Source organism: Sinocyclocheilus grahami, unplaced genomic scaffold (assembly GCF_001515645.1).
Source record: "Sinocyclocheilus grahami isolate Dianchi unplaced genomic scaffold, SAMN03320097.WGS_v1.1 scaffold410.1, whole genome shotgun sequence".
Lineage (NCBI taxonomy): Eukaryota > Metazoa > Chordata > Actinopteri > Cypriniformes > Cyprinidae > Sinocyclocheilus > Sinocyclocheilus grahami.
This window is the reverse complement of record NW_015505589.1, coordinates 1,639,832-1,654,160: the sequence shown is the minus strand read 5'-3', so window position 1 is coordinate 1,654,160 and position 14,329 is coordinate 1,639,832. Positions and strand designations below refer to the sequence as shown.

Sequence of the window (14,329 nt, the reverse complement as noted above, 5' to 3'; positions counted from 1 at the left end):
CCCCAAAAAAGTTGCATCTAGCTTATAATTTCTTGAATATGAAAACACAACAAATCCATTTGTCTTAAAGTGGTGGAACATAGTGCAGAACAAAGTGCAGCCATTAAGTTACCTCAACAGGGTATTGTGTATCAAAAAGTTAAATGAAAATAAAAATAGAATGAAGAAAATATTACATCTATATAATAAAAAAAGGTATACCTGAAAGAAAATTACGCATTTAACTTTGGTTACCAACATTCTGCATAATATCATCTTTTGTGCTCAACAGAAGAAAGAATCTCACAGGTTTGCAACTTGAAGATGACACGATGACACAATTTCCATTTTTGGGTTAACTTTCCCTTACGTAAGCAGTTTTAGTATAAGCAGCCTACAAGGATACTGCAGTGAATGTACAAGTAGTTTTATAAATTTACATAAACATATTTGCATACTATACTTTGTGATGTAAATATGTAAAATATCACACATTTTATGAATAGGCACATATTGATTAAGTCAAATGGATTAAGCCTGACAAAAGTCATTGATATTCTTTAAATTAATGATATTCTTTTTAATATATATGATTATTTAAATAATTATCATGTGTAGGCTACACCCATGATTGTTTGTTTATTTATTTACTTATTATTGAACATGCAGGTATTTTCATTCTTAGAGGTGTGTTAGTTAAATGAAAATAAAGAAATAAAAATAAATAGAATGAAGAAAATATTACATCTGTATAATAAAAAGGTATACCTGAAAGAAAATTACACATTTTTTGAGGCCCATAGTATTCAAATGATTTCATATAATAATGTAAATGTAAACTCATTACAACCTGAATTTGTATATACAGTATATGTATATCAACAAAAAATACTTATTAGTAACATGAAAATTAAATTTCTTTGGGAGGGTTTGCCTTCGCCAGGCTTCCTGGAAGTAGGGGTCACTTGACAGCCTCATGTGACAGGAAGGAAGTGAACACCCTTTTTTTTCTTTCTTGAAATCCTTTATTTGGTTGTTTGCTTGCATGTCATTGAGAAATAAAACATGGATAACATCTAGAAAAATACTTACAAAAGGAAAATGACAACTATAAACTGCAGCAAATACGGTGACGGTGGGCTTAAATGGGTTTTAATAAATGCTAAAAAAAAGTTTTTAGCATTCTAAGCAACGAAGATTCAGTTCATGACACCTAAATAAACTTAACAAACTAAACCTCACTGTCAAATGTTCCCATTGTTGTTGTTGTTGTTATTATTATTATTATATCCCTTTAATTTATATTAACTTTCATAAAACTGATTAAATCATTCAGGCACTCATATGTAAACTATTACAGAGCAAATAGTTTGAAAATACAATCAAGAAATTCCAGAGATTCCTGCAGACTCAGTGGTTTAGTTCTCTAGCTGCTTTCTTGCATCTGATTGTGCTTATCCTGCTCTCTGCAGGAGTTTGATTAGCAGGATCAGGTGTGTTTGTGTGGGGATAAAGCCAAAACCTGCAGCCCCCAATTCCCCCCTGCAGAGTACAGACCACCCCTTCTTTGAGAGATAAAGATAACTTTATATTCCAACCATATCTGGGTTATTTCATAATTCTTGTGATCTCAGACAATAAGCCCACCCATGACAAGAAAGAAAGAACAGCTTCTTTTCAGTATCATATTAAAGATTAGTTTTTGACCACTGCATTGTGAATTGCTTCAGTCACCAACTCCAAAAAAAAAATAAAATAAATAAAAGTTTTACTGGCCAAGAATCCTGTTCTGTCCAGCAGAAGTCCTGATTTTTTGTCTGACAGACACCTGATGGAATTTATTAGGAGAGCTGAGGGTTTTATGTGAGCTGAGTGAATGATACTGCTTCTTCAGATTTGTATGAGAGCTAAAACTTCTTTTTCATGCTACTTTACAGTGATTTCCAAAAGCTTATTTTACAGCTTCATCTTCCTGAAGCTTCATCTAATGCTGAAAACTGATCATGTTTAAACAGTAATGTTGAGACAAATTCTCTTCAGTGTATTCGTCATGGGTAGTCATGTTGATATATGAAATCCTTTCATGACGTGTGGAATTTACATGCAAGGATTCCCACAGAAATCTTTTTTTTTTATTCTGTTATTTTTCCTCTGTTCCCTCAGTGCTGTACAGCTGCTCTGCTCTGTCTGCAGGCCAAATCGGCCAGAATGAAGAATAGAGCTGTTAGGCACCTGTGCAAATGAGGACCAGTTGATAAAGTCAGACCCAGAGAAATATGCGTTCTTATCCTGAGGCATGTCTGTGGTTTTTCTCAGGTAGGAACCTGTAGCACCTTGGGGTGTCATACCATGATACATAGCTTTAAAATGTCTGTTTCTCACCAGCATGCAAGCTAACCTGTCAAATATTAAAATAATTAATATTATGTTAATTTCTGGGTGAACTATTGCTGTAAAATAAATGCATATTACAAATTACAGATTTCAACTTCAAATAAATGCTGTTCTTTAAAACTTTATCAAAGTATCTTAAAAAATGTATCATGGTTTCTTCAAAAACAGCTGCACAAGCAGCAAAACTGTTTTCAACATTGATATCCTCGAGCAGCAAATCATCATGATTTCTGAAGGATCACGTGACACTGAAGACTGGAGTAATGATGCTGAAAATTCAGCTTTGATCATGGGAATAAATGACTAATATGCGAGTATGCATTGAACTGATCGTCAGCTTTTAAGCAGCAGTTTGTGTAAAGCTGTAGTTTGACCTCTGGCAGGCAGGCAGGCAGGCAGTTGTCACTGGTAATTTGTGACCAGAGACATGGGTTTAGATCTCCGTCAGAATAAAAGCAAGGCACTCTCTAATTTGACACTTAGCACAGGCCATCGCAGATAACCCAGAGCATTAAGGTTTCATTTTACACCAGCCTCTTTGATGGCTTTCCTTACGGCAATTGAAGCACAGCAGTGACAGAAAACAGACACATTCTGTGACCCAGTGGGAAACGGCGCCTTCGTCCTGCATTTAAAACAAGAACGCTTTCAAAAGATCTTATTATAAGTGCTTTTATTTGTACAAAATCTACATATAGGCGACAGTCAGTTGTTGAGGATTGATTATATATTAGACATACAAATCAAAAAGTTTTTGCCAAGGTAATTTGTAAGTATTAGTTGAAAAAGGAAAAAAAAAACAGTGCTCCCATAATCTCAAATTATAAAATGCATCTGAAAATCTGACAGATTAGAATATTTCAGATATTATTAAAAAGTAATGTAAATAAAAATGACTCCCCCAATAACATGCAATCACATCTGTGACCAAAAAAAACAGCACTTTTAGCTGTGTGACACACCTCTCTTCACAGATGATGACTGTATAAGTAACTAGAAATTCCCAATGTAACCGGCTAACATCTCTGACATTTGATCAAACAAAATGAATCATTTGTAGGAAACGTGCGCCACCTAGTGGCTTGAGATGAAATAGGTTTACAGTCTTCAATTTCTCAGATTAGCAACGAAATAAATACATCCGATGTGTTAGAGACAACATCATTTCAACATCACATCTATGTTTGTGATTCCAATGTTAACACAAAAGAAATGTTTATTTTTAGCTATGTAGTTTATAAAAATCTGAAGAAAGTATTCAAATATTTCTTTTTTTAAACAAACAAAAACCGGCTAACATCTCTGACATTTGATCAAACAAAATGAATCATTTGTAGGAAACGTGCGCCACCTAGTGGCTTGAGATGAAATAGGTTTACAGTCTTCAATTTCTCAGATTAGCAACGAAATAAATACATCCGATGTGTTAGAGACAACATCATTTCAACATCACATCTATGTTTGTGATTCCAATGTTAACACAAAAGAAATGTTTTTTTTTTAGCTATGTAGTTTATAAAAATCTGAAGAAAGTATTCAAATATTTCTTTTTTTAAACAAACAAAAAAAAAGTCTGAAAAATTGTACAGCTTGTCACTGGAGAAATATCCTTAATGGGACAAATGTACCTTATTTACACCAAAATGTCTCTCAAAGGAACTAATATGCACCTCTTAAAGGTGCAAAGTTGTCATTTCAAAGGTACTGCCCCAGTGTCAAGCTTTTATACACCTAAAGATACAATTTTTGCACCTTTTTTTCTGAAAAGTAAAGTTTAAGGATGCTTCCACTTAAATTGCTGTAAGAAAGATTGAAAAACGTTTTTCATTTCACTCACATTTGAATGTAGTTACTGGTAACAGACATGATGTTAAAACACGAAATGCTCATTTGCGTTATAATGACAGTTATACATTAAATAGTTTAGTGAGAAAAAAAACAACTTATAATAGTGACAGTTGTAAGTAAATGTAAGACTGTTAGATTGGAGAGTCATACATTATCAACTCTTGCAATGTGACCTAATATTGGTAAGCAGCGAATAACAATAACTAGTCTGTTCTGCTTATGATTGAGGAATAATGGAAGAACTAATAGTCAGATTTTTTGAACATTGTAGCACAAAGACTGTGGAGTCAATTATGGACCAGCACAGAGAAAAAAGTATGTTCGTGTGTATGGACACCAAAATGAAGTCTTGGAGCTTGTCAAGTCATTTGATCCTAGTCATTAAGCTTTATATATTCTTGAATTCTTCACACTAATGGGCGCAAGACACTGACGGCAAGGATTCTTGTCACCCAAAGAAAATCAAAATACATTCATAGTTTTTCCTCCCATCTCGTTCTCATGCATAATGCTGGTTCCCAATACTGCTTTCTCCCTGAATGCTGACCTGGGAAAGCTACAGGTACGTGTCTTCTGAACCCACGCTCTCACATGAGCGACGTAAACCAGGAACTCTGGGAGCAGCGACCGAGTTGCCGTTCACAGGCGTGTCGTCTGGAGGAAGCGGAGTGGAGTCTGTAGTGGGTGGAGGATCTGTCAGGTGGGCTGAGTTGTTGGTGTTGCTCGAGAGTGGCTGGACGGTGACTGCAGGGTTGGAGGAGTGAGGGATTTCGGTTGGATGTGCAGGGTTGGGTTTTGGTGAGGGTTGGGGAGAGAGATTTGGAGACGGTTGAGGCGGCTGAGGATCAGAGGAGGGTGTGTTTTCGGGTGTAGTGAGGTGGGATTGCTGTAGTGATGGAGGAGGATGGTTGGACTGATTGCTTGAGGCCGTCTCTTGTGTTTGATTATTAAGAGCGGCTGGTTTGGGGTCTGCTGACAGGGCATACGGGTTTGGGATGTCCACTGTCGGATTGGGGGCTTTTCGGATAGTGCTTCTCTTCTTGATGCGAGCGAATTCGGATTGAGTGTCTGAGGGCAGGGGGTACTGGACGATGATTGTGGGTTTCTGACGGAGGTCTTGGCGGGTGTGTGGCTCGGCAGACATGATGGCGTGAGCGCCGTGCATTCTGGGAGGGGACTTGTAGCTGAGCTCGCCGTGAATTTTCCGCCAGCGCTTGAGCTGCACCCGGTGCTCTCGCTCCACATCCCGAGAAGATATGGGCAACTCTAATACCTGCATGTGCAGAAGATAAGCTTCATCATCGTCATTATCCTTGTTGTTTTGACCACTACAACTCAACACCAACATCATGCTCATAAACACTTCAACATGACACAAATAAAGTGCATCAATAAGAAAAGGTTCCTACATAACAATTAAACCTGTTTATTATGAGTTCTCGATTTAATATCCAGTAATGCAAAAAAAATGGTGCCACCTATTGGGATTTTAAAGAATAGCACCCAGCAGAGTTCATAGTTAAAGTAATTTATTTAAGGCATTGTTCATGTTAATAATATTACGAAATTCAGACATGTATGTTTTATAAATTATTATTATGATTAAAAACAAAACCCACTTGAGTAAAAGCCTTCACATTATATGAATGTATGAATATTTGATTATTTAGTAGTGACGGTTAATAAACCTAAACCTTTAGTTTAACATGGTTTATTATATTTATGCAAAGTTGTTTGTAAATAAATTAATACTTTTATTCTGCTAGAATGCCTTAAATTGATCAAAAGTGACAGTAAATACATTGATGTTACAAAAGATTTCCGTTTAAAAAAAATGCTGTTCTCTTGAACTTTCTATTCATCAACAAATCCTGAAAAAATGTATCACAATTTCCAGTTTTCACAAAAATATTAAGCAGCACAACTGTTTTCAACATTGAAAATGTTTCTTGAGCAGCAAATCAGCATATTAGAATGATCATGTGATACTGAAGAAAAAATTCAGCTTTTCCATTACAGGAAAAAAGTATATTTAAAATATATTCAAATAGGAAACAGTTATTTTAAAATCGCAAAAATTTTAATTTTTAAAATTAATTTTGTAATTTTATTTTATTTATGATTCATTTAATGTAGCCTTGGTGAGCATACTAAGCTTAATTTAAAAAACACCAAAAACAAACTGAGTCCAAACATTTGAACAATGATGTGTGATTAATACTGGGAAAAATTTATAAAGCTGAAGTTTTATTGTAATTATTTTTTAGTTACTAATGTGCAAAACAAGCATTAATAAAACAATTAATAAATACTGGTTCTGCATATCCTGCTTCAGGTATTAGTCACAAATATAAAAATTATTATCTACATCACTTGCAAAATAAATAAATAAATAAATCAAATCAGATCTACTCAAAACCCAAATGCAGTACAACAGATTGAGAGCATGTGATACCTGATGTACGAGAAAGCCCTCCTGCATGTAATGTGGCTCCAGGGCCCTGAGAAGCTCCATAGTCTCGTACTGACCAGGACAAGCCTTCAGTTTCTCACGAGATCCCAGCATGCTTTTCAGCAACACCAGGCCAACACGGAATATTATCTTCACTCCTATTGTAACAGCAAAGAACATACAGTCAGAAAGAAGACAAAGCTGCATGTGTGGTAATATGTGTAAGCGAATCTCACCGTCACACAGGAACATGTCCCACACTCTGAGCACAGACGACCAGGGTAGAGTTCTGGAAAACGCACACATGAACCACTCCGTCATGTAAAGGATGGGCTCCATCTTGTGTTTCTCAAGATGGCGATATGCTGGAGGGCTCACGCGCTTTAATAACGCATTTAAGATCTCTCCATCCAACTGTATGGCCTCCTACAACACAAACAACACTGGCATTAGGACGGCGGGTTTTTTTTCTTTGTCTTGGAGGAAGCAGTGCCCTTCTTTACAGATTATATAACTCACATGTTATATTTACAGCAGCAACTCCGCATTCACATTAGAAATCCATGAAGGATCATAGATTAGATCTAAATTAATTTTGCCCACAGCTATTTAATTTACTACCCTACATTTGTGAAACTTCTGAGCAAAAACAAAAGAAGCTTTGTTTTGAATTTTTTTGAATCATATTTTTTCGTCTCAGGAAACATGACTCAATGCTTGCAGATTGAAAATGGGAACCTCAGATATGAATGCTATGAACAGAATGCAAACTATGAACTTGAGAACATGTGTGAGGAACCCAGATAAGGTTTCAATTACCTAAAACTATGAAGTTCATAATAAGTTGGTCTTCGTTCACTATGCTCATCATTCAAATGTTTTATTACATGGTTGTAAAATGAAGGCCCTTCATAAGGTCACCAGCCAATAGATAATGAACTTTTACACACAATGTCACCTAGGTCTGGCAAGCACTTCCCGTTTCCCCTTTTTGGATTAGATTTGATAAGTAGTAGCATTTATTTCTCAAACAGAAAGTAACATTTAGAGGTCTTACCAGGCCTGTGCTGTAATATCCAGGGAGGTACTTCTCACAAATCTGAACCAGCCCCCAAAATGCATCCTGAATACCAATAAAACAAACAATAATTTATCATTTTAATCATTACTTAATCAATTAAGCATTGCAGCTGCTGCTAATGAGAATGTGCGCTAGAATAAGCATTGCAAACAACTTTATAATGCTTTTTACCTCAGCAGGCATGTGCATCAGAAGCACTGCTGCTATAGGAGCCTGAGCCTGGCAGTAACCCTCATCCGGTCTGTACAGGGTATAAGCTTTCAACACCCGGAACAGGTCCTGCTGCCTGTTCAAACAGACAGACCAAATATAATTGAAAATAAAATACATAAAAAATATAGGTCACATTTTATTTCAAGGTCCAATTCTCACTATTAACAAACCATTAACTACTACTTTTGCCTCCATAAACTACTAATTTGCTGCTGACTAATAGTTAGTAAAGTAGTTGTTAAGTTTATTGGGTAGGATTAGGGATGTAGAATATGGTCATGCAGAATATGCGCTTTATAACTACTAATAAACAGCCAATATGTATATAATAGGCATGCTAATAAGCAACTAGTTAATAGTGAGAATTGGTCCCTATACTTAAGTGTTACCAAAATATACATACAAATGTATGTATATGAAATTGTGTTGACTAACCCATGACCTCCTCGGGACACAAACATCTCATGGAAAGGGAACTGTCTGTGTAGATCTCTCTCTATCACATCAACCCACTTAGGGTCTCCATCCATGCTATCCAACTCCTATTCAACAAGGACAGAAACACAGGTTCATCTCATTCATAGTCATAAACCAATAAACATCCTATATGTGTGCGTTTTCATAGCCTAATTTCAAGCTGCACAGGTTTAACACATGTATAAACATTTAAAAAAAATAGTGGGGCTGTGACTAAGTTTGAGGAGCTTTACAGTAAGAGATGCATAATGATACAACAACCTCTAGTGTGACCTCTTCAAATCGGCCATAATCATGTGTACACCTGACTCACCTTGAACTTCCCACTGTTCTGTTCTCTTTTCACTTTTCCGCCCGACAGGTAAAGCCAAGCTCTGCCTCGCAATGATGGCGGGATTCCTTTCTGACATCGCAGTCGCACCTGTGGGTGAAAGAGGTCTGAACGTCACACGCGTTCATGATGTGGAAAGATTCAGATAAGCAGGGACCAGCATGCGTTCACAGTGACTACACAAATCTGAGACTGGGCAGGTAACCTAGACGTTTCCCTTTACACAAAAGCCACTTTATGATTTAACATTTTAACTATGCTGGCTCTGAACCTATGTGATCTATTTGGGTTCCCTAAAGATTCTTGTCACACAACACTGGCTGCACTGGTTTTGTTGTTACATGTGACCAATAAAGGCAAGAACCAACAGAAAGATGGCTTTTCTGCTTATTGCCTTTACATTACTATAGGATGCACAGTACGAAATAAATGGTTAATAAAGGCCTTCTGAAGCTAATTGATGCATTTGTGTAAAAATAATATCTACTAAAATGTATAAACCATAATCTCTAGCTTCCGTGAACTGTTGTAAGCTCTGGTGAGTATATGCTAGTCTCATGAGAACCCATTTTTGTTTATAGCAAAGGAAAACCAGTCTCCTCTTGTCTTGTATCAAAATCCTCTGGCATTTTTCTTTACAAATCCTTGTTTTGTACTTCTAAATCATGACCGGTGTTTTGTTTTGCTCTCTCCTATGTGCTTCCACGTTCGTCACTTCTCACCTGAGCTTATGCTACGCCTATGGCATCTGCTGGAACGCTTCTCTCTCATGAATGAACACAAATATATCTTTTTTTAAATCATATTTTGATTTAAAATCTCGACCACCATTCACTGCCAAGCTAGGCAGAGCCAGGACATTTTTTAATATGTAACTTAAAGGGGTCACGACATAAGAAACCAAATTACCCTTGATCTTTTGATACAGAAGAGATCTTTGTATACTTAAAGGGTTAGTTCACCCAAAAATGAAAATTCTGTCATTAATTACTCACCCTCATGTTGTTTCAAACCTGTAAGACCTTTGTTCATCTTCGAAACGCAAATGAAGATATTTTTGATGGAATCGGAGAGTTGTCTGTTCCTGCATAGACAGCAACGCAACTGAAATGTTCCCAAGTCCAGAGACGTAGCAAGGAGATCGGCAAAAGAATCCATGTGACATCAGGGGTTCAACCATAATTATACGAAGCTACGAGAATACATTTTGTGCACAAAAGAAAAAAAATAATGACTTTATTCAACAATTAGTCTCCTCCACGCGGAGGGGCACCCTGGTGCCATTTTGGAGAATATCCGCTGGACGTAAACAGCGTATGCTATTCTGTGTCAGCTGCGTCACACGGATACGCTGTTTCCATTCAGATCAAATCACAACAACATAGGAAACAGATCGGACGGATGTCTGGACTTGGGAACATTTCAGTTGTATTGCCGTCTATACAGGGACAGACAGCTCTCAGATTCCATAAAAAAATATCTTAATTTGTGTTCCGAAGATGAATGAAGGTCTTACGGGTTTGAAACTACATGAGGGTGAGTAATTCATGATATAATTTTCATTTATGGGTGAACTATCCCTTTAATACATCCTGCAAGTTTCATAGCTTAAAATGTCCTCATCATCAATAAAAAAAAAAACATTTACGTAATAACCCTCAGAAAACAGCTCGTTTTAGATCCTATGGGACAAGGTGACGTCAGCTGGGCAGTCGTTTGCATAAACACTCCCTCCAGAGCAACACGTTGACATAGGCCCCACCCACTGGCGTTCAGTTGCTTAATGGCTTGACACTTGATCACGCTAAATGTGAGTGTTGCGTCTCGACAAAAACAAATATAAATTACTTTCTGACACAGTCCACGCGCTCAAGTCTGTTGTCAATCGGACAAATGGAGTGAAAGAACATTCGCTTTGATGCGTTTGATTTAAACAGCTTGTTCACATCTTTGTACAGATATAAGAAGGATCCCAGCATAAACAACAAGTGGATGGTTTATTTTTAACCCTTGTATTATTTTCGATTTCTGGGTACGATTTTGATGGAGCAGGTCAAATTGACCCTAACTGTCTTCAATGCAATTCCCTAAAAAAATCACATTATTAAAAACAAGAAGGAATCAGGTATGAACAGAAAACATTTTATATCAGTATTTGTCACACAGTACAAACGATTAATATAAAAAAGTATGATTTTTAAAAATGTGTTTAAGCACATTTTTTAACCCCTTAACTTTTACCGTCCCGCTGGTAGACGTTTACTTCTATTACTATATTATATACTACTATATTACAGTTAAATCCTATTCTAATCATGACAAACTATATATCGTTGGAGCTTGTTCACATCTTTGTACAGATATAAGAAGGATCCCAGCATAAACAACAAGTGGATGGTTTATTTTTAACCCTTGTATTATTTTCGATTTCTGGGTACGATTTTGATGGAGCAGGTCAAATTGACCCTAACTGTCTTCAATGCAATTCCCTAAAAAAATCACATTATTAAAAACAAGAAGGAATCAGGTATGAACAGAAAACATTTTATATCAGTATTTGTCACACAGTACAAACGATTAATATAAAAAAGTATGATTTTTAAAAATGTGTTTAAGCACATTTTTTAACCCCTTAACTTTTACCGTCCCGCTGGTAGAAGTTTACTTCTATTACTATATTCTATACTACTATATTACAGTTAAATCCTAATCTAATCATGACAAACTATATATCGTTGGAAAGGTCTAAGACTCCTAAATATATATTTTTCCACTGTTTTTGGTTACAAATGATGTAGGAACAGTAATAGATTAATTTATGACAAGAGTGCACCTCAAAACATATACATCATAATAGAGGTTCTGACCTGTCACAAAAATACTTTTTTGTTTCCTTTTTCCCATGTTTTCACATGTTTTAGTAATCATTATAAATTATATATAATTTGAAAGCATAAAACCTCAAAATTCATCCTGTGAAAAGCATTTTGAAATCGGACATTGCGTTGCCATGGAAATGGTACTTTAAAATCTTTCTTTTAGAATCAAAACTTTTTATAATCTTGACAAAATACATATCCTTGGAAATGTCTGAGTTTCAAGATTACATATTTGGTGGTTATTTTGTGACAGAAGTAATACTGAGAGAGAAATTTATACATTTGTGACAGACAAATTGCATCAAAAAAATTTAATGGAGTTTGAATGGCACCCGGTGGCTAGTTTTGGTATAACACCTAAACAAAATTGCATAGGAACTTATTTAGACATGTTCATGGCCCTAAATGAGAAAAAGTTACAACATTTCTGGAATAAAAAGATAAGTTAAATAGTATTTCATATACACTAAAAATAGAAATGATAGCGCACTTTTATCATCCGAGTCTGAGAAAGTCTTTTTCAGCACTGAAAATAATGCGAAAAAGCTAATTTTTTCCCTTTCCAGAGAAGTAAAACACCAACATAACCTATACCCAAGAAATATATTTAATTTGGGTCTGTACAGTTGCCTTGAAACAAAAGAAAAAAGAAAAAGTGGGTCAAATTGACCCGCAAACATCAAAATCATAAATTTATGTGTGTGCACTTCAAACACATCAGTGTATCCTCACTTTGCATGCATGTTCATGGCCCTAAATGAGAAAAAGTCACAAAATATCAAAAATAAAATCACAGATTAACTGGTATATCCGACAGCTCGAAAATAAAAATGGGCCAAATTGACCCGGAACATAATACAAGGGTTAAAAGGCACCCCGGATCGTGTCAGAAGATTGAATCGGAGCATTTTGTTTTGTAAATGAGACACAGTGTCACGGAGAGTTCACAAAGAAACATTTGTTGAAAGATGAAGCAGTACTAGATCTGACTGCATCAACTGTAAGTAAATTATTTAATTTTGCTTTGGATTTCATAATGTCTGGAAATTACCGTTTAATTTTGATTATGTTGTCAAAACACTCAAATCATGCCATAGCGAGGGGGCGTTGATACTGATTCCTATGCAATGACGTTAGCTAATCATAACAGTGGCTGATTACTGTGAAGTCTTAAAGGACTCACCCCTAGCTCTTTTGCACTACAATCATTATATCTGCACTGTTGTTTACTTTACTGGTTTTGCACTCTATCTGCCATATGCCTTGTGCTTTATATATATTTTTTTACATTTGACCTTATTTGTATATTTGTATAGTTGTATTTTATCTGTATCTATCTGTATTTATGTTCTACTGTAGTGTTATCTGTATGCACCAAGGGTCTGAGAGTAACGCAATTTCAATTCTCTGTGTGTATGTGCTGTACATGTTGAAGAATTGACAATAAAGCAGACTTGACTTGACTTAAAGGGTGAATCCCCAATGATAATGATCACTTTCTCAGATCAGGCTATTCTGAGATTTTTGGCAGAGTGACGTAGTTCTGCACAGGCCCCTTCCACGACTATTGACTGACATGGCCATTTTAACGTAGATCCGCCCTGAGTGAGATGTGAACAGTTTGCTATTGTTTCGACGCCGGGGCAGATGTAGACAAGAATGACTCCTAAGCGATTGAGGTGTTTTGTTGTTGGATGTAATAATGAACATATCAGTCGTTATTTAGTCCCGACATCTGAGCCGCTGAAGACGCAGTGTATTACGTTTGTTTTTGAGGGGAATGCACCCCCGATCTGCCTAAATCTACTATGTTCACGCGAATCATTCGTGATCCAGCTTCACCTACAGAAGAAGTGAGTATACGTTTTTTTATGAATCTGTGCAAATCGCCTTTTCTAATAATGTGTTAGTTAGCAAGTTCCGCGGCTAAATGTGGCTAAAGTTTACAGTTTCTCAGAGAGCGGCTCAACACACCATGGAAGAGAGGGGCGGGGTGAGTAGAGCTCGTTAGCATTTAAAGGGACATGCACCGAAACTGCTTGCTGTGAACAGAGCTGTTTTAACAGGGTAAAAAGGGTGTTTTTTACACTACCATTAAGAAATTTTAACCAAAGTATGTTATAGACTTTTCATTATGAATCATATCAACTTGTGGAAAATGGGCATCTTATGACCCCTTTAAAAACAGCCGGTTTCTGAGAGCGGTTCAGAATCAGGGTTGAAAATAATAATTTTTCAACATTTGTTTTTTTTGTGTGCAAAAAAAAATGTTATTAACATAATAAGTAAACCTCAAGGAACATATTAAAATAATAAAAAAAAAATCCATGTCATGACCCCTTTAATATTCTTCTGAAAGAAGAAAGTCATACACCTAGGATGGCTTGAGGATGAGTAAATCATGGGGTAATTTTCATCTTTGGGTGGCTTTAAGCAAACGTAAAAATTACAGTAAAGGTAAATGCAAAAATGGGTGAAAATAACCATGCAGTTAAATATCTAATGTGTCAATATGAATAAAAAAATCTCTAATATCAGCCAATAACTGTAACAGTAGAGATATATCTTGCATTAATTTTTTTACATTTTGTATGGGATCTTATATTTAGTAAGAGTTATTTTACATCATTACATCAAGGAAGGAAGGAAGGAAGGAAGGAAGGAAGGAAGGAAGG

At 36.0% G+C, this 14,329-nt stretch overlaps 1 protein-coding gene across 1 annotated transcript in view; it reads right to left on the bottom strand.

The window, feature by feature from the left end:
* Nucleotides 1-3,671: 3,671 nt before the first annotated feature.
* LOC107550973 (TBC1 domain family member 10A-like) overlaps nt 3,672-14,329 on the bottom strand; it is an 18,015-nt gene continuing 7,357 nt past the window's right edge. Inside the window, exons 3-9 of the mRNA XM_016232439.1 lie at nt 8,758-8,865; nt 8,403-8,509; nt 7,926-8,040; nt 7,731-7,796; nt 6,910-7,099; nt 6,677-6,831; nt 3,672-5,494 (exon numbers count right to left, since the gene is read on the bottom strand). Of these exons, the coding sequence (XP_016087925.1) occupies nt 4,778-5,494; nt 6,677-6,831; nt 6,910-7,099; nt 7,731-7,796; nt 7,926-8,040; nt 8,403-8,509; nt 8,758-8,865 (1,458 nt within the window). The 3' untranslated portion in view covers nt 3,672-4,777. The remainder of the gene's footprint in view (nt 5,495-6,676; nt 6,832-6,909; nt 7,100-7,730; nt 7,797-7,925; nt 8,041-8,402; nt 8,510-8,757; nt 8,866-14,329) is intronic.